Source organism: Trachemys scripta, chromosome 6, assembly GCF_013100865.1.
Source record: "Trachemys scripta elegans isolate TJP31775 chromosome 6, CAS_Tse_1.0, whole genome shotgun sequence".
Taxonomy (NCBI): Eukaryota; Metazoa; Chordata; order Testudines; family Emydidae; genus Trachemys; species Trachemys scripta.
Window position 1 is genome coordinate 46,000,678 of NC_048303.1, and position 19,754 is coordinate 46,020,431.

Sequence of the window (19,754 nt, forward strand, 5' to 3'; positions counted from 1 at the left end):
AATTTTCTCGAGTGCAGGGCTCTGCTTTGCTCGCTCAATTATATGTCAGTTATTTGCATTACAGTAATTAATTCATGTCAGATAGGGCATTTAAAAAGAAAAGTTACTAAGTACCAATGGTATATAGACAAGAGGTTGATTACTAATGATTCATAAAAGGTACCTGAAATAGAGACCCTAAATTATTAAATCATACTTAGCCTGTCAAGAATCATTAAAACTCAAATAAATTTAGTCATAAAACCCTAATTGTTTGTTTTAAAACACACAGATCTGAAACAAAGATGCTTTGTTTCCAAAGATTATCTAAGCAGCTCCCATTGAAATCCCTGTTTTTCCTCTCCACTCCCCTCTCTCCCTTTTTAAAAATAAATGTAATTCGTTATTTTTAAAAATAACTTTTGGATGATTCCAGTTAACTTCGCCACAACAATATCCTGGGCTAGAAGGTTTATTAGTCTAGGATATGGTAAGGAGTCAACAGGAAGTATCGAAAGTTATACAGTATTGAAAGTTATACAGTATTGTGCTCCAGCATAGACCGGACCTGTAGGATCAGGATTATAGGGGCTGAATTCCTATGTTAACTGAGAAATATTTAATATCTAGAATTAGGTGGGAAGGCTGTCAAAAGTTGAACATTATGTTTATAGGTGCATGACAGATAAGTTGAAAATAGGAGGCAATCAAGCCATAGGGATTTGCATAAGAACTTCATGGTTAAAGAACCAGTTGTATGGACATGCAAATCTCAACATTCTGATTGTCCAAAGGCCATTATTAGGAAGAGCACAGGGACCTGCATAATTGAGCAATAAATACATAGTTATGGATCAGAAGCTGTACAGCCATCCATGTGCTGCATAGCTAAGAATTCTGTTTACGGTATTTTGAAACTGTAATTATTGCTACTCATTAGCAGACAGAATCAACATTCCAGCATCAACCCTACCAGCATTGTTTTAGGTTCTTACTGAAGTTATGTTCCTATATTTAGGCAGTTGGGACAAATCTGTTTTCACCTTTACATGAATCTACTGTTGATCAGGGTAATGTCAGATAAATTAACATGGAATGCCATGGACTGTGTACACTGAAATTGAATGGAAAATATTTCAAACACACAGCACTTTAAGCCAGAAGTGCTACCCTTTATGAGGCCACTTAGAGAGCACTAACAAAAGAGGGGGAGGTCCCGTCCCCCCCAAGAAAGCAAAGAAACACATATGGTCTTACAATTCTGCTAGCACTGCATAAACATATACTAGATCATCAGCCCCCACAGAGAAATGTCAAATAATATTCACTTATCTGTGCTTTTGCTTCCAACAGTGTTATTGAAGCAGGATTCTCATTCCTCTGTTTTACCTCTTTAGTGCAAGACTAGCAGTACTCTTCAGCTTTTAAAGATTTCTGACACTTCAGAACAGCAGTTTTGCCAACTAATCAGTTCCATCACATGCCTTGTGATGTTGGCTGTTTTTACTAAATCTCCAATTCCCAATTCAAAATATTCTTTTGAAAATTATAAAGTATGTAAGTGTCTAGCCTCATGGGAGTGGAGAAAATCCTAAATAGCTATGAAACCAGGAAACATTAAAAAGAACCCAACAGTTATTGTTTTTCAGTATAGGGTCATGATTTTTAAGCTAAAATCCTGTTTTTTTTAATGTTTAGAGTCGCCAATATTGCAGCATTAATGGGGTAGAGCATGAGTCAGATCCCTATTGGCTGTCACACCTCATCCTGTCAGGGTGTAAACACTGCCCCCCCAAAAGAGTCTGTTCCTTCAGTTGCCCAGGAAGCAAGCATATCAGGATATAGGCCAATTTATCAAATGATGATGATCAATTAAAAAACCACCACCACCACCACAAACCAAAGAAATAGAAACAAGTATTAAAGTACCTTAAGAAGATAAAGTCACAACCCTAAGAGGTTCAGGGTGGGGAAAAATGCACTCTGAATTATTAGGAGAACTACAGATCTGCAAAATAGACTAGTGGAAAAAAGCCTTCACATAACAAGTTGGCTAAAAATAAGGATATACTGAAATAAAACAAAACTTCTTATAAGCATAGAAGAGTCTGGCCTCCCCTACCTTGGAAACAAGTGCTACCACTCACAGTATGAACAGATTTCAGAGTAGCAGCCGTAGAAGTGGGCTGTAGTCCACGAAAGCTTATGCTCTAATAAATTTGTTAGTCTCTAAGGTGCCACAAGTACTCCTGTTCTTCTTAGTATGAACAGAGACACTCTTAAACACTGAATCCAAGCAGTAACATTTGTAAGTATGTAGCTGCTTCATGGGTGTCTGAGAAACACTCCCAAGGCAGACAGTGTGGCAGCCTAGCCTCAGTCTCATTTTTAAGACAGAAGACATAGCAGTATAAAATGCCGTCAGACATCCATTTAGACAGTCCTCTTGATAACAGCACTGCCAAGCAAACTGGGGTCTTCAGAGAAACCTTTAACACTACTTTTCTAACACTGCAAACTCTCTCAATCAGAAACTACTAAATATGCCAAATTGTGTAATGGTTTTAATAGCATGCACAAACTACTTGGTCTAATCCGGTTAGAAATTCATTTGATTTGTGACCTCTGAACATCCGCCTTCCAACAAGGAAGGTTACTACACGATCTAATTTTACTCTGACGAAGCACTGATGCTAACATCTAGGAGCAAAAAAAAGGAAAGCTAGAACGTAGTCTGGTCTAAAGTCTTGATCCTACAACTGGCAATAGGCAGACAGGCCCTTGAGCCCACCCAGCTACCTAATAGTCAGTAAAGCTCCACACAAGTGTACAGGTCAGCCTGTGGAGCTGGTGGCAGGATCAGCATCTAAATCTATCCTCCACTTCCAAAAAGTCTAGACAAATGAATTAAAGTCATTGGACAATGCCTAGAATAAGACAGCAAAAACCCAGCAGCTTACCTTCAGACTTCAATTTCGTAAGAACAAATATCAGGTAGTTGTTAAAATCTGGATACTGATTCAGTTGTTCCAGTTTCTAAAAAAGTAAGGTTGTTAAGGAAAATGTTTATGTTTCAAAGATTACACTAAAGTTGACATTGATTACTTAGACGTGTAATTGCTATTACTTCCAAATAGCACTCTACTTCCACAGTGACAAACCTTAAAACACAAATGATGCTCTCGCACATGAGACTCTTTCCATTCCACTAATATCTCAGGAGGATATTAAACAGCAACTATTAAAGTTAGACATTTTTAAGTCAGTAGGCTCACATAAACTTGCATCCAAGAGTTTTAAAAGAGCTGGCTGAGGAGACCTAGACTGCTAATGTTGATTTCAAAGAGTTTCAAAAGACTGGGCTAACACTGTGCCACTATTTTAAAAAAGAAACAGGATTACACAGGTAATTATAGGCCTGTCAGTCTGATAATGAAGGGGGTAATATGAGACTTGATTAATAAAGAATTAAAGGAGGGTTCTATAGCACTGGTCTACAATTTTTGAGAAGTCGTATGCTTCAGAGATAAAATGCGCTATTTATTATGTATTTTGATGTGCTGAATTCAAATATGACAATTAAAACAACTGATTGGCTACTGTTTCTAAGATATTTAAGTTTTTACATTTTATGTCTATGTATAGTATGTAGATAGTAGAGTTTTAATCATAAATTGTAAACCTAGGTCTTTTCATGTGTTTATGGTTGCTTTACATGATAAGATTTCACCTGTCCTGTTTATGTAACACTTTAAAAATCAGCAAAAGGGTTATCTAAATAAAATTTATTATGAAACAAAAGGCAAAAAACTATTATGTACATAGTTTAGTCCTATTCAGTGTCTACTCGGCGCTTCTTGGCTTGTCTCTTGTATTCATTAAATGGAGCATCTCTTGTCACTGTCCAGCAATAGTCTGCAAGCATTGATTGGCTCCATTTGCCCTGATAGCGTTTCTCCATTGTTGCAATGTCCTGGTGAAATCGCTCGCCGTGCTCGGCGCTCACTGCTCCACAGTTCGGTGGAAAAAAATCTAGATGAGAGTGCAAAAAATGCATCTTTAGTGACATGTTGCAACCAAGGCTTTTGTATGCCTTGAGGAGGTTTTCCATCAACAACCTGTAGTTGTCTGCCTTGTTGTTTCCGAGAAAATTTATTGCCACTAACTGGAAGGCTTTCCATGCCGTCTTTTCCTTGCCACGCAGTGCAGGGTCAAATGCATCATCTCAAAGAAGTTCACGAATCTGAGGACCAACAAAGACACCTTCCTTTATCTTAGCTTCACTTAACCTTGGAAATTTTCCACAGAGGTACTTGAAAGCTGCTTGTGTTTTGTCAATGGCCTTGACAAAGTTCTTCATCAGACCCAGCTTGATGTGTAAGGGGGGTAACAAAATCTTCCTTGATTCAACAAGTGGTGGATGCTGAACACTTTTCCTCCCAGGCTCCAATGACTGTCGGAGTGGCCAATCTTTCTTGATGTAGTGGGAATCTCTTGCACGACTATCCCATTCGCAGAGAAAACAGCAGTACTTTGTGTATCCAGTCTGCAGACCAAGCAAGAGAGCAACAACCTTCAAATCGCCAAAAAGCTGCCACTGATGTTGGTCATAGTTTATGCACCTCAAAAGTTGTTTCATGTTGTCATAGGTTTTCTTCATATGGACTGCATGACCAACTGGAATTGATGGCAAAACATTGCTATTATGCAGTAAAACAGCTTTAAGACTCGTCTTCGATGAATCAATGAACAGTGTCCACTCATCTGGATCGTGAACGATGTTGAGGGCTGCCATCACACCATTGATGTTGTTGCAGACTACAAGATCACCTTCCATGAAGAAGAATGGGACAAGATCCTTTTGATGGTCACGGAACATGGAAACCCTAACATCACCTGCCAGGAGGTTCCACTGCTGTAGTCCGGAGCCCAACAGCTCTGCCTTACTCTTGGGCAGTTCCAAATCCCTGACAAGGTCATTCAGTTCACCTTGTGTTATGAGGTGTGGTTCAGAGGAGGAGGATGGGAAAAAATGTGGGTCCTGTGACATTGATGGTTCAGGACCAGAAGTTTCATCCACTTCCTCGTCTGACTCAAGTGAGAATGATTCTGGTGCATCAGGAACCGGCAGTCCTTCTCCGTGGGGTACTGGGCATATAGCTGATGGAATGTTTGGATAATGCACAGTCCACTTTTTCTTCTTTGACACACCTTTCCCAACTGGAGGCACCATGCAGAAGAAACAATTGCTGGTATCATCTGTTGGCTCTCTTCAAATCACTGGCACTGCAAAAGGCATAGATTTCCTTTTCCTGTTCAACCACTGGCGAAGATTTGTTGCACAAGTGTTGCAGCATATGTGTGGGGCCCACCTCTTGTCCTGATCTCCAATTTTGCAGTCAAAATAAAGGTGATAGGCTTTCTTAACCATAGTGGTTATACTGCGCTTTTGTGATGCAAAAATCACTTCACCACAAACGTAGCAGAAGTTATCTGCACTGTTCACACCAGTACGAGGCATCTCTGCTCACTTTGGCTAAACAGAAATGTGTCCCTTTGCAAAATCAAACACTGAAAAATGAGAGCACGACACTGTATGATTTCTAGAGCTTATATAGGGCAATTTGTTCAGCACAGTGATGTAAGCTTCGTTATGACTGCATCATCCATGACTTCTAGGAATAACATGATGCAATTCATATCATGTATGACGCAATACCAGCTTCAGATTGCATCATTCATTGTTTTGCCTAAAAAGCAAGTACTGTCCAAACCCAGTCATAGATTTATTCATAAATCCAGTCAAAGATGTATTTAGTCATTTCTGGTTTAAACTGAAATCCCTTCCCTTTATAACTCACTTATCCTCCGCCATTCCCAAGTCAAGGGTCGTATATACTGACCCAATAGCATATCAACAATTTTAAGCATCATTTTCGTTCTCAGTGACCTAGAATTAGTGAAGTTTTACTACGTTTATTTCAGAAGCATTTTGGCTGTAGAGCAGTGTAATTTATGCCAATCAATATCAGTTTATGGAAGACAGATGCTGTCAAACGAACTTCATCTCTTTCGATGAGATTATAAATTTGGTTTGTAAAGGTAACGTTGAATGTAATAGATTTCTGGAATGCATTTGACTTAGTCCCACCGACAGTGTGATTAAAAACTAAAAAGGTAAAATTAATATGACACACTTTAAATGGATTAAAAACTGGCTTACTGATGGGTCTCAAAATGTAACTGTAAACAGGGAATCTTGGAGTGGTTGTGTTTCTAGTGGGGTCCCACAGGAATCTGTTCTTGATCTATATTATTTAACATTTGTATTAATTACCTAGAGGACAAAAAAAACAAAAATTGGGGGAGTGCTAAATAATCAAGAGGACAGGTCACTGATTCAGAGTAATCTAGATCACTTGGTAAACTGAGCACAAGAAAATAAAACATGTTTTAATATGTCTAAATATAAATTATGCCTCTAGGAACAAAGAACGCTGGCCATACTTCTAGGATGGAGGACTCTATCCTGGGAAGCAATGACACTGAAAAGGATTTGGGGAACATGGTGGATATCCCACCATGTACCCATCAACAGGAGATCCCAAGGTGATTCTGTGGCCAAAAAGGGCTAAGGAGATCCTGGAATGCATGAACAAGAGAATTTCAAGTAGGAGTAGAGAAGTTATTTTGCCTCTATTTGGCACTGGGGCAACCGCTGTTGAGATACTGTGTCCAGTTCTGGTGTCCACAATGCAAGAAGGATGTAGATAAATTGGAGAGGGTTCGGAGAAGAGCCACTAGAGTGATTAAAGGATTAGAAACATGCCTTACAGTAAGAGACTCAAAGAGCTCAATCTATTTAGCTTAACAAAGAAGGTTATGGGGTGACGATCACAGTCTTGTGTGTGTGTATATATGTATATATCCACACACACAGATATATATAAATAGATCTATATATAGATGTATTAATATAGATACATAGGGAACAAATATTTACTAACAGGCTCTGCAATCTAGCAGAAAAAAGGTATAACATGATCCAATGTCTGGAAACTGAAACTAGACAAATTCAGACTGAAAAGGTAGCATAATTTAAAATGGTTTTTTTTTTTGTTTTTTTTTTGTTTTTTTTTTTTTTAAAGTGAGAGTAATTAACCATTGGAACAACTTACCACAGGTTGCAACACAGTCTCTATTACTGACAATTTCTAAGTCAAGGCTGGATATTTTTCTAAAAGATATTGTTTAGGAATTATTTTGGGGAAGTTCTACCCAGGTGGTCACACAGGATGATCATAATGATTCCTTCTGGCCTTGGAATCTATAAAATAGCTAGCACAGAATGTAATGTAGAGGGTAAAAAATTTGAAATCAGTTTCCAGCAGTTTTAATACTGAAGTACAACATTTGTATGCAGCTTGAAAACGCAGGTCTTAATTAACTTCTAAGCATCCCAGTAAAGTCCTTTGTACTATTCGTGGTTAAGTATTTAAAGTATGAACAGCGTCAATTTTAAGCAAGCCATTGTACCGCCATTCAGCAAGACATTAAAGCATGTGTAACATTTTCATTTTTACTGAAAAATAATATTGCATTTCACCACTAAAACTGACTTAGTATGGTCTCTGAAGCATAAGAGTATGATCTTTAAGACTTCAACAAGACTACTCTCTTGCTTAATACTTGGCAAGCTGCTTAAGCATGTGCCTAACTGCAGCTTAATTGAGCACTAAGTTGAGAATTTTTTTTAAGCATGAATGGCTGATACATTGTAGCATAATTTTGGGGGGGGGAGGGGGAGGTTACTTAAGATGGTAAATATTTAATACAAAATAATCCTTACATATACATGCCCATTTCCTAGAATACACACACACACTATATATATATATACATATACACACACACACACACACACACACGGGAAGGATTATCTTGTATTAAATATTTACCATCTTATATGGTATTACCATCACATACATAGATATAAAAAAATATAAAACTCCTGGGGAAAATCTGCACCACTGCAATGCAGAAAAATACCCTCTCTCCCCGCAGATTCCCTTCACTTCCTTGCAGAAAATGGTTTCTGTGGGGAAGCAAAGAGAAGCTGCACCAGTGCTCACTCACCCCTCCTGGCAGCAGCAACTCAGGTGTTTGGGCAGCCAGAGGAGAAATAAATCACTTGGGGGCAGGAGGTCTGGGCATGCCTTGCCAGCACCCAAGAACCTTAGTCCCAGCTGGGGGGACAGGGGTGGAAGGAGGACAAAGATGGAGTTCCCCCTTGCACAGAGCAGCCAGGGCTGGATCAGATCAACCCCCAGAAACTTCCTGTAGCTGGGGGGGGGGGGGGGCAGACTTGGCAGGAGGGGGCCAGGGGGGGGAGGCGCAGCTGGGGGGGGGGGGGGCTGTGGGCGCAGGGAAGCGAGCCCCCTCGACAGGGCACCCCCCCCCCNNNGGGGGGGGGGGGGGGGGGGGGGTTATGTGGACAGGGGAAGCAGCTCCCTGTACAGTGACCCCTCTCCTCAGCCACACATCTGGGAACCCCTCCACGTCAGGAGCCCCCTGCATACAGCACCCCCCCACAGAGCCCCCTGAACTCTCCCCTGCATCAGAAGCCCCCCACACCTGGACCCCCACCCTATTGAGCCCCAACCAGCTGCACCCTGATCCCTCCACCCCACTAAGTCCCATCCCCCAGCCCCCACACTGAGCCCTAACCACCTTCACCTGGACTCCCGTGCAGAGTCCCATTCCCCCGGAACCTAGTCCCTGTGCATCCAGATTCCCCCACACTGAGCTTCCCGCACCCAGCTTGTGCCACACGGAACACTGTTACTCTTGAGAGAATTCTTTGCCAAAAAAAAGAATGTGTTTTTTTTTTAAACAAATTTTAAAATTTGTTATTTTGACAAATAAAATATGCAGAATTTTAAAATGTTATTTGTCAAAATAACACAGAAAAAAGAATAATCACACCATTTTCAATTATTTTGGTAATTTATTTCAAAACACTTGTTAGCAAATAATTGAAAATGGTGTGATTATATTGTATAATTTTGACAAAAAATATGCAGAATTTTAAAATATTGTGCGCATAATTTTTAATTTTTTAGTGCAGACACGCACATTACCAAAAATGCCATGGAGGAACTATAAACAGTATTACGGTGTTCATTAATGAGTCATTCTAATGTACCGCAACAGGCCTACAGGTTTTCTATGATTTGTCATTTCCAGTTATTCAAAATTTGCAAGTATTTCACTGCTGCTTGCCTAGCAACAGTGATTTGGCATGTTGCTAAATCCTTTTATTTCCACACCCTGGTTAACTCACCAATAGTACTCAAATATCTGAAGCTGCAAGTGTGCAACATTATCATGCTGTTAACTCCTATATTTAAATTATATATTAGAAAACCAATTACACAAGAAAATTTCTAAATGATCAAGATTATTTGCTTAACAGGCAACTGTTACCTGGCATTAGTTATTCAGTTTCTGAATATGACAGAGTTTCAAATAAGAAATGACCAAAAATATCTATAAATACAAATTAGAGCTATCAGGTAATGACTCCATTCAAAAATAAAAGCTTTACAGATTGGGCTACCAATGCCCATATCTCTCCTTTGCTGTGAAGTTGAGTATGAACTATGGTGGAAAAGCCTCTTGTGTGGAAAAACAGGGTTGGAATAACAGAATCAATATGGCATGTGCTACACATCTGTGGGAGACGGTGAACCCTCTCCAAGAGCCAAATAATTGTAGTTAAGACTAGCATGACTTAGGCTATATCTACACTGGCACTTTCATTGTTAAAACTTTTGTCGCTCATGGGTGTGAAAAAACACCCCCCTCCCCGAACAACAAGTTTTAACAATGAAAAGCCCCAATGTGGACAGCACTTTGTTGCCAGGAGCTGTGCTGCCAGCCACAAAGCTACCGTTCCTCCTTGGAGGTGGTTGTGTCACCAGGCAAGCTCTCTCTCGGCGATAAAGAACGGCTACACAGCGCACCTTACAACGCAGTGTAAGCATAGACTAAGATGTATGTTGGGATGCAGCCATTTTGAGATATTCCACTTTTAAACCTACAGAAATAACCACCACAAAAATCAACTGGAGTCAAACCTTGCTATTACCTCTGCATTGTCCCGTTCTCTCCCTCCCCCCCAAAAAAAGGAAAAATATAGTGCAAGCACAGGAGAACCAAAAGAGATGTTTTAGGTGGAAACCCCACAACAACAGTGAAGCTACTGGCCTAGGATCCACAGGATTTTCCAGCTCTAACAGCTTCTTCCTCATTCACTCTTTGAGACGGTTGCCAACTTCACATTTCAGGGTTTGTCTGGGGACTTCCTGCTAAGTCGCTAGATGTAGCTGTTTAAGCACTCAAAAAGACAAAAATGTCACTGAATAAAATTTCCAGATAATTTTATATACATATACACACACACACACACACACGCGAATATAATCACAAAATCATTCACAAGCAGCTCAATCGTGTTAATAAAATCCATTCCACGCTCTCTTCTTACTACATTCTGTTACACACCAAAAGCAACTACACCAGTACACTGTCATCATCAGGAGAGCACCCGCTGCTCATTAGGAAGGAAACTGCAGCCCTCTGCTCATTGGGAAGGGCGCTCTGTAGAGGGCAGCCAGGCTGGCTGGGATTGGTTAATTTCAGCTGAGCCTCCCTTTCTTGCCAGCCTGGATTTGAGCCAACAGGTTAGTGAAAGGGAATGCCCAGAGCCAGGGGTAAGAGGGCATTCACCTGAACTTAGCACTGCAGGGAGACAAGAAAGTAGATTTAATCTAAAATAAATAAATAAATAAATAAATAAAGTCAGTTAGTCAGGTCCCTTCCCCCCACTTCCAGAGTTTCATTTCTCAAAAACAGCTGGACAGCTAATCCCAGGCCAAACCAGGGGAAGGTGTAAAGGGGAAGCAAAATCAAGCTAGCGCCACCTTTGATCCTGTAGTAAGGGCTTCATCCCTGGAGGAACTGTGACCACGCCCCTGCCCCACTGGGACACACGGTGCAGTCTCATCCCACCCCATCTTCCATCTGTGCAACTCTTCTCGCTGGCTAATCTGACTCCCCTGCCCAGCCCACTTCATTAGCCATCTTTCCCTGTATCACAGGGTGTACTAACTACTACAGAACAGCAAGAAATAACACATTTGGGTAAAAACAAGCCCTGGCTAATGTGCTGCTCTCGCCAAAGTACACCTGGCTTTAGCAAAGTGTTTAATTAACCTCCACAAATTTATTTGCCTCGCCTGCGGATTATAGTGATCTCAGCCCAAGAAGCCCTGGAATGTGATTCCTTCCAAGGACATGTTCAATTGAGACATAATGACATTGACTTGGTGTGCAACAGAATGTACTAAGCGGAACACGGAATGGATTTTATTCACACTATTGAACTGCTTGGGAATGTTTTATGACTATACATATTGGTGACTTCTTCCTCTGAATGTCACTGAAATTGGCAGTGAAAGTCGTTAAATTTGTCACTAGTCACTGACACTTATTTTCTCACCAGGGAAACCAAAATGTCACTAAATCTAGTGACAAAGTAGCTAAGTTGGCAACGCTGTCAGATTCTTGGGTCCTCCCACTCCTTTGTTTTATTGCAGGGGTATATAATATGACCCTGCAACAAATAAGCCTTTCAAGCCTACAACTTCATATTTTAAAAGGCATTTTAACATTTAACATGACCTGTCTTTTTAATTTAGTTATGTGTGTCTCAATGCCCAACACAAGAGCAACAAGGGCAATCAGCCCATATTAATAAGAAAACAAAAATCAATTTAAAGTGCCTTAAGTTTGTAGCAGCTGGCTCATGCCCCACTGGGACACATTATTAAGCACCATGCTGTGATAGGACAGCCATCTCAGCGATTTGCTGAAGCTGGCCCATAAATGTATCAAGTGGCATTTTTATTATATAGCACTGTTCTGCAAGTTATATTAAAAGAGGTTTTTCAAAACTGCATCATATAATAAAAACAGTAAAAATCCGCCATTTACTAGGGTCAACACCAGTAGAGTACATCTTTAAGGTATGGCATATGCTGGAGTGTCACAGCACAGCAGATGGCTACTAATGCCATTTTAAGCAAACTGAATGGAAAAGAAATGAAACCTAAATGGAAAAAAAATTAAAATAAGTTATACATTAGATATCTTTCATAGGCTGAATGCTCCCAATAGGGAGGGAAAGGAAAGTTCCCTTTGATTACATCCTTCATCAAACATCTAGAATGACAAAAAGTTAAAAACATGGGATGCAGTCAAGTTATCTTAAGACTGCATTAATATCTTTGGTAGTTAAAATTACAATTTACTTATCACTATTTATGCTATTTGCTTAGCATTTCTCACCTTGATGAAATTACATAAGAATTTCACTTTTGTTTAGTCAGCTTCTAATCATTTCATTTTTCAGGATGCCACTCACCAACACAACTGTTTAAGAACATAGCATATTTCTATAAACTTAAATTTCTGTTGCAATCAGACTTATTTGGGGAGAGGTTTTTTTTTTTTTTTTAACTAATTTAGAAATGGAGACAAGTAGAACAAGATAGTATCCCTTTAATAATCTAAGAATACCTTGTTTAATCAAAGAGACAACTTAAAAACCACAATTTAAATCTACTGTTACAACCAACATGATTACAGTAACTTAAAGATTAAAAATTCTCTATTTTAAATTTGGGGTTTACTTTATACCCAGTACTGTCAAATGCAGAGTTTCCCATTTGTGTATAGGTCTTTCACACAGCAAAAGGGGAGAAATGAAATTATAAATAAGGCTACAATTTTTTCATGGATGTCGTGGAAGTCAGTTCCCTTGCCGCCCACGGCAGCCAGAGGTGGAGGGACCCCAGAGCTCCCAGCCGCTGCGGGGACCCCAGAACTCAGAGTGCGCCCCCGCAGCTGCGAGCAGTGTGGGGACCCTGCAGACAAGCTCCTCATTTTGTCATGGATATTTTTAGTAAACGTTACCAACAGGTCACGGGCCTCCGTGAATTTTTCTTTATTGCCCGTGATCTGTCCGTGACGTTTACTAAAAATATCCGTGACAAAATCTTAGCCTTATTTATAAAAATCACATGAGTTCACAAAGGGAGACAGAACCTGAAATAAACTACATTTAACTTATAAATAAAATTAGAAGTATTCTTAATTTGACCAAAAAGCCTTAAAGTAACCAGTTTTTTGGAGGTGGGGAGTGCAGAGAGTGACAGTTAAATCTGATACCTTGAAAGTATCAAGAATATCACGTCTACCTGTTTTTTTCTGAAGGACTTCTTAGATGTTTTAGTATTTATATCTTCATGAAAGGAGAAGGGGATGATGAATCTTTAACAAAAACATTTTTCTGCCCAAGGTTTAGCTGGTCTGACTAATCACTCCACCTCTACAGTCATTGGAGACTTTCAGAGTGCACAAAATCAAAATTGCTAATATAAAAATAGAAGCAAGGCTAAAAGTGCTTTTTTATTTTTAGGAATCCAAGAAACAAACAAAAATCCATTTTCCTTTGGCAGGTGACCTTCTGTGGTTTATCATATAACAATTCACTCTTTCAAAAGTCTTCCTTGCAAGCAGTACTGTTTTCACAGTGTGGAAAACCTGAACTTTCATCTATAGATTGAAGAGGCCAATAGAAAGATCAGCTACTATCACAACCAGATTATGCTTGTTCCATTCTCTATAAAAGCACTAGGACACGTAACAGGGCCCCTCTCCCCCCATATCCACCACGCATACACAAAAGATAGGGGCACTCTGACAGAGATGCTAGTACCACATGCCCTGCTAAATGAGCGGCCCGAGCCTCCTCCCACGGCTGACTCCCGAGAAAAGAGCGGACTAGAGACATCACAGAGCTTAGCCCCACAAGGCAGGGTTGGGGGAGGAGCAGCATTGCTCAACTAGAAACCCTGTGTCCAGTCTGCCCCCAACCCTGTTGGCGGGATCCACCCAAGCCCTCTATGGAAAGAGGCCAGTGCACGGCCGTAGGGCGCGGGGAGCACTCCGGGAAGGGAAGGCAAGCCCAGAGCTGCTGCAACTGGGGGCTGGCAGAGGCCCAGCGTGGGGTAACCCGGGAAAGTGGCGGACACCAGAGCGGCATGGCCCGGCCAAGGCTTTAAAAAGAAAAGCTCCACTTAGCTCCCGGGTTGCAACAGGTGCTCGGGCCGGGGGCCAGAAGGGGGAGGCGGGTAACATTACCGCCCACAGGTTCCCTCGGCGGTTCAAACCCCGCGCCACGGCCGCCCACCTCAGTGCCTGGGCGGGGGTGGAGCCAACATCGCCCCCGGCTCGCTGGTCTTTCCAGCGCCGCTCGCAGCGCTGTGGGGGCTCCCTCCCACCGAGCGGGGCCTGAAACCCGGAGAAGCCACCGCCCCCTCTCCCCTTCCCCGGGAGCTTCGCCTCGCCCCTCACGCCCACCGCCCGGCTTCCCAAACCCGGGAAGCCCCTGTCCGTCCTTCCCCCTCGAGACGGAGGAAGAAGCGGAGCCGGAACCCGTGGAAACAGCAACCAGCGCTCAACTGCGCGACTGGCTCGGCCTCCGCGCGGCACGCAGCGACTCCGGCCCCAGCTCCGCGGTAGGCCCCGGCCAAGGATACTTGTTGCACAGCTCTCTGCGTGGTAGTGTCCGGGGACTGCGACTCCTTGAGCAGCTGCAGGATCTGCTGGAGCCCCTGCTCGTCGGGTTTCCACTCATACTCCATCTTGGGTCGCTGCAAAACACAGACAACGGGCGGCCGCGGTTACTAGCGCTGCAGGCCTGAGCGCAGGGGAGGCTGCGCCCGGAGCGCGGCCCGCTCTCGCCCCAGCACGCGCGCACGTACGTACGTACCGAGCGGCGGACCCGCGCGCGCCGCGACCTCCCCCCAATAGAGCTGCAACAGGCCAAGGCGAGCGGCACTGACCTGCTCCTAGCCCCAGCCACCGCCGCCTGCCGTGCGTGCGCTGAGCGAACTGAGTCACTCACGCCGAATTTGCAGGCTGGTCCTAAGAGCGACGCGTCCCCCCGGGTCTTAGCGCCCGCCGCGCTACCGCCCGTCCACCCGGCCGGCTCAGCCCTTCTGCCTCCGCCGGCGGCAGCAGCCACCGCAGCCGCTTGCCTCAAGCTCAAGGTGCGTCACACACAGCGTGAGGGGGTCAATAAAAATCGATTTAAACCCCATGATCTATCAGACAGCGTTAATGGATCCACCTCAGCGCAATGTCCAGCAGCAGGGGCATGGCCTAACTCATGCCACACACTCAGCGACCGGCGAGGGCAGCACCCCTCTCTCCTCCAGAGAGTGACCGACAGTCACTCAGCGCTTTCCCCAACCACCTCAGGAGCACCCTCATACACATTCCATCCCCATAGAGCCAAGAGGGTGATAGCAACACCTCCTATCCCTCCCACCCGAAAAACCTGAGAGAGCAACCGTAGCAATAGCCCCACAGACCTGAAAACACCGCAGTTATGCAGGAGAGTATATCCTGAACAGCAGCAGCAGGGACTAAGACCCTATCCATCAAGGGATGTGATCCTTTAGGTGGGAAGTCACTTAAGCAAGCCAAAGAGGGATGCAGAGGGGGGTTTCTAACCAGCGTCCCCTCTCAGAGGTAGGTGTATATTGCTGCTCAGTGATCCACAAAGAGAGCCAGATGGCTTAGGCACCTAAGGCCTTTCATGTAAGAATAAGCAACAAAGAGTCCTGTGGCCCCTTATAGACTAGAAGACGTATTGGAGCATAAGCTTTCATGGGTGAATACCCACTTTGTCAGACGCATCGTGCATCTGACGAAGTGGGTATTCACCCACGAAAGCTCATGCTCCAATACGTCTGTTATTCTATAAGGTGCCACAGGACTCTTTGTCGCTTTTTACAGATCCAGCCTAACACGGCTACCCCTCTGATACTAGAAAATGAAAGTCATTGGAGCAGAGGAATTGGCTCCTAGGTCTCCCTCCTCCCAAACAGATGCTTTAACCACTGGACTGTAGAATCATTTTTGCTCTCTGGCCCACTGACTTCCATTATTGATGCAATCTTCAATTTTAGCAGCCTTTCACAGGCAAACAAATTATTCCTCTCTCCCCTCCAGAAACTCCTCTTCTAATTTTATTTCTGCAAACCGAGCCATAATAAGATATTTAAGTGTACTACATCAGTGAAATGGGAAACCTTTAGTTCAGTTCTAGTCAGTTTTAGTTTACTTCCAGTCAGCTAAACTTCCCCCCGGCCCCCGAGCACAGGAACACTTATTTGTAATATATACTTTAGTAATCAGATGTCAAACACCTAGCCCACAGGCAAGATCTAGCCCACTTTATGTATTTATGTAGCCCATTCAAATTCTGAAGACTCATAGGCTATGCGTACACTAGCACTTTTGTCTGTATAACTTATGTCGCTTGGGGTGTGAAAAAAACACGCTTAATGACATAAGTTACACAGACAGAAGTGCCAGTGTGGAAAGCACTATGTTGGCTGGAGACACTCTTGTTGGGGTGGTTTAATTATGTCAATGGGAGTGCTCTCTCCTGTCAATATAGAGCGGCTACATGGGAGATCTTACAGCAATACAGGTGTAAGCTCTCTACTGTAGACAGGGCCTAAGGCACTGGTTCTCAACCTGCAGCCCGCAGGCCACTTGTGCTGCGGCCCATGTGACATCCTCAGGGCCATAGAGGTAGTATTGGATGCGGCCCACATAACTCATTGTGGGCCACATATGCAGCTCACAATGGTAAATAGGTTGAGAACCACTGGCTTAAGGGTTTGTCTTCACTACTGGGGAGATCAAGGCTGCTGCAATCGATTTAGCGGGTGTCGATTTAGCGGGTCTAGTGAAGACCCGCTAAATCGATGGCAGAGTGCTCTCCAATCAACTCCAGTAGTCCAGCTCCCCGAGAAGAGTAAGGTAAGTCAACCTGAGAGTGTCTCCCGTCAATGCAGCACAGGGAAGACACCAGGGTAAGTCGACCTAAGCTATGTAACTTAAGTAGCGTAACTTACATCGACTTACCCCAGTAGTGAAGACAAGCCCTAAGTGTATGTCTACTCTACAGGAACTATATTGGCATAGCTGCAGTGCTGTAGTATGCTAGCATAACCCCGTAAAACAGACACAGCCTACACTGCTGAAAGGGGATTTTCCATTGCTGTAGGAACACCACCTCCCCAAGCAATAGTAACAAGAACAGAAACATAGATCAGCATAGTTATGTTAGTCAAGGTGGTGGAGTTTTCACATCCCTGAGTGATGTAGCTGTGTTGACCTAAATTTTAAGTGTAGGTCAAGCATGAGCTTTCATTTAAAAAAAAAAAAAGTTTGAAGCCTTAATTACTCCTGGGGGAATTCTGTGCCACTATGTGCATGCAGAATTCATGTCCCCCACAGATTTCTTTGCTTCCTTGCACAAAAATGACTTTCTGATGAAGACGCAAAGGGAAGCAAGAGCGGTCATGCACCCCTCTCCAGCAAAGCGGGCACCTTGTTTTGAACACCCGGAGCAGCCAGTGGAGAGGTAAATCATTGCGGAGCCAGGGACATCCTGCCCAGTGGCTCCTACTCTGTGCCAGGCCCAGCTGCTAGTCCCAGCTGGGCAGTGAAGAATGGGACTCCCTCTTCCCCAGCAAGGTGAGGCTGGGGCTTGGCAGACCCATCCCCAAAAACCTTCCCAGCTGCAGGAAACTCCGCAACACCCCCGCTCCCCGCATCCTAATACCCCTGTCTGCCCAACCCCTGTGAATCTCAACCCCCCACTGAGCCTCACTCTCCCCGCATCCAGAACCCCCTCCGAAGCCCCCTGCATCTGCACCCCCAACCCTGCTGCCTCACCCCCTACATCTGGCATCCCCCAGCACCCAGACCCCCCTGCTAGCCCCCCCCATCCAGACCCCTCCCCTGCACCCAGACCAGCCCGCACTGAGCCCCCCACACTCAGACCCCCACCCTGACAAGCCCCAACCACCCCACACCTGGACCATCCCTATAAGCCCCCTGCAACCATACCCCCACCCCACTGAACCCCAACCAGCTTCACCTGGCCCCCACCCCACCAAGCCCCACTCCTTCAGCACCCGGACCACTCCGCTGAGCCCCATCCCCCCACACTCAGACTGCCCCCGGTGAGCCCCAACCACCTTCACTGGGACCCCCCCTGCAAAGTCCCATTGCCCCAACACCTGGAACCCCCCAAACCACAGGCACCAACTTTCCAATGTGCCAGGGAGTGCTCAACCCCTGGCTCTGCCCCAGGCCCTGCCCCCACTCCACCCCTTCCCCCCAAGGTGCCACCCATGCCCTGCCTCTTCTCCGCCTCCCCTGAGCGCACCCTGCCCTCGCTCCTCCTTCCCAGAGCCTCCTGCACACCATGAAACAGCTGACAGGCACAGGGAGGAAGGAGGAAGTGCTGATCAGCGAGGTGGGAGGTCCTGTGGGGGCGGGTGGGAGCTGATGGGGGGCTACACAGGAGCACTCACGGAGTTGGCGCCTATGCCCCCAATGAGCCCCTGTGCATCCAGATCTCCCCACACACACACACACACGCACATCTGGTCCCCCACTGAGCCACCCACACCCAGATTGCCCCACCCCAAACCCTCTCATCCCACACCAAGCCCCTCCACACTTGCATCCTGCTGGGCTGAGCCTGCCTGCTCATGCCTGGTGCAGAGGGGCAAGGCCCCGGGGTGTTTCTGCGGCAGGCCCAGCCTTTGCGCTGTGTCAGGGTTGGGTGCAGCTTCATCACTGACTCTGTGTCCGGGGAGAGCTGCAGGGTAATCTCCCATTTCCATAGAGCTAGGGGCCTGTGCTTCCCACTGCCATGTTGGAACCTCCACATTTATGGATAATTAAAATTTACAGAATTTTAATATATTGTTTGCAGAATATTTATTTTTTTGGCACAGAATTCCCTCAGGAGTACTTAATGTCAGTCATCCAAAGGAGAACTGATTGTAAGTGATTCAGAGTGCTCTTTCTGAGACAACAGATAGCCTAACACAAAGGCAATGAGTGGTGTGAATGACCCCAACCCCTGTTAATGACACTGAAGTGTTAATTTTAAATCTTAACTATGAGATTTTATGCCTTCATTAACTATTTCACAATTGATCATTGTATAATATGAAGTGGTGAGAGTGAAAACCACAAGAGGGGATGGGAACTAGGACTTGGTGCACGGGAGGAAATGCAGATGAAGAGAGGAGAGAACAGAGAAGAGGATGGAGATGGAAGAGAAACATAGAACAGAAATAGCAGTAGTGCTAAAGGTGAGACTATTGTCCCACTGAGTGATACAGAATTCAACTTAAATAGTAGTAATATTGATGACAACTAAAAGTTTAGTTATTACTTACAGGCCATATCCCAGGGTGGATAAAAATAAATAATTTTAAAAAAATCAAAAAAATCTGAAAGATCGTTTTAATTAAGATACATTATAACTCAAAGATATCTCATCATGGAATACAAATTATAAATTCTAATTCTAAATCTATAGTATGGAACAATATATTCATGTAACTTTTAAGAAAAGTTTTGTAAATGAGTTCCAATAATTCATGGATTAGGGACCCAATCCTTATGGGGTTCCAGGGCTTCTGTATAGATTATTTAGGTTAATCTTTCTACCTACCCAATGGGACTCAGTGCTCAGTCTAGAAGATACCATCAGAGATGCTTAGTTTTGAAGTTCTCAAACTGTGGATTTGTGTCTCCAGAGA

At 44.0% G+C, this 19,754-nt stretch overlaps 1 protein-coding gene across 1 annotated transcript in view; it reads right to left on the reverse strand.

Moving 5' to 3' along the window:
• The window catches only part of TNPO1 (transportin 1), a gene marked incomplete in the record, with an annotated part of 160,002 nt that overhangs the window by 113,275 nt on the left and 26,973 nt on the right, over positions 1-19,754 (reverse strand). The window contains 2 exon segments of the mRNA XM_034774657.1: positions 2,940-3,015; positions 14,646-14,759. Of these exon segments, the coding sequence (XP_034630548.1) occupies positions 2,940-3,015; positions 14,646-14,759 (190 nt within the window).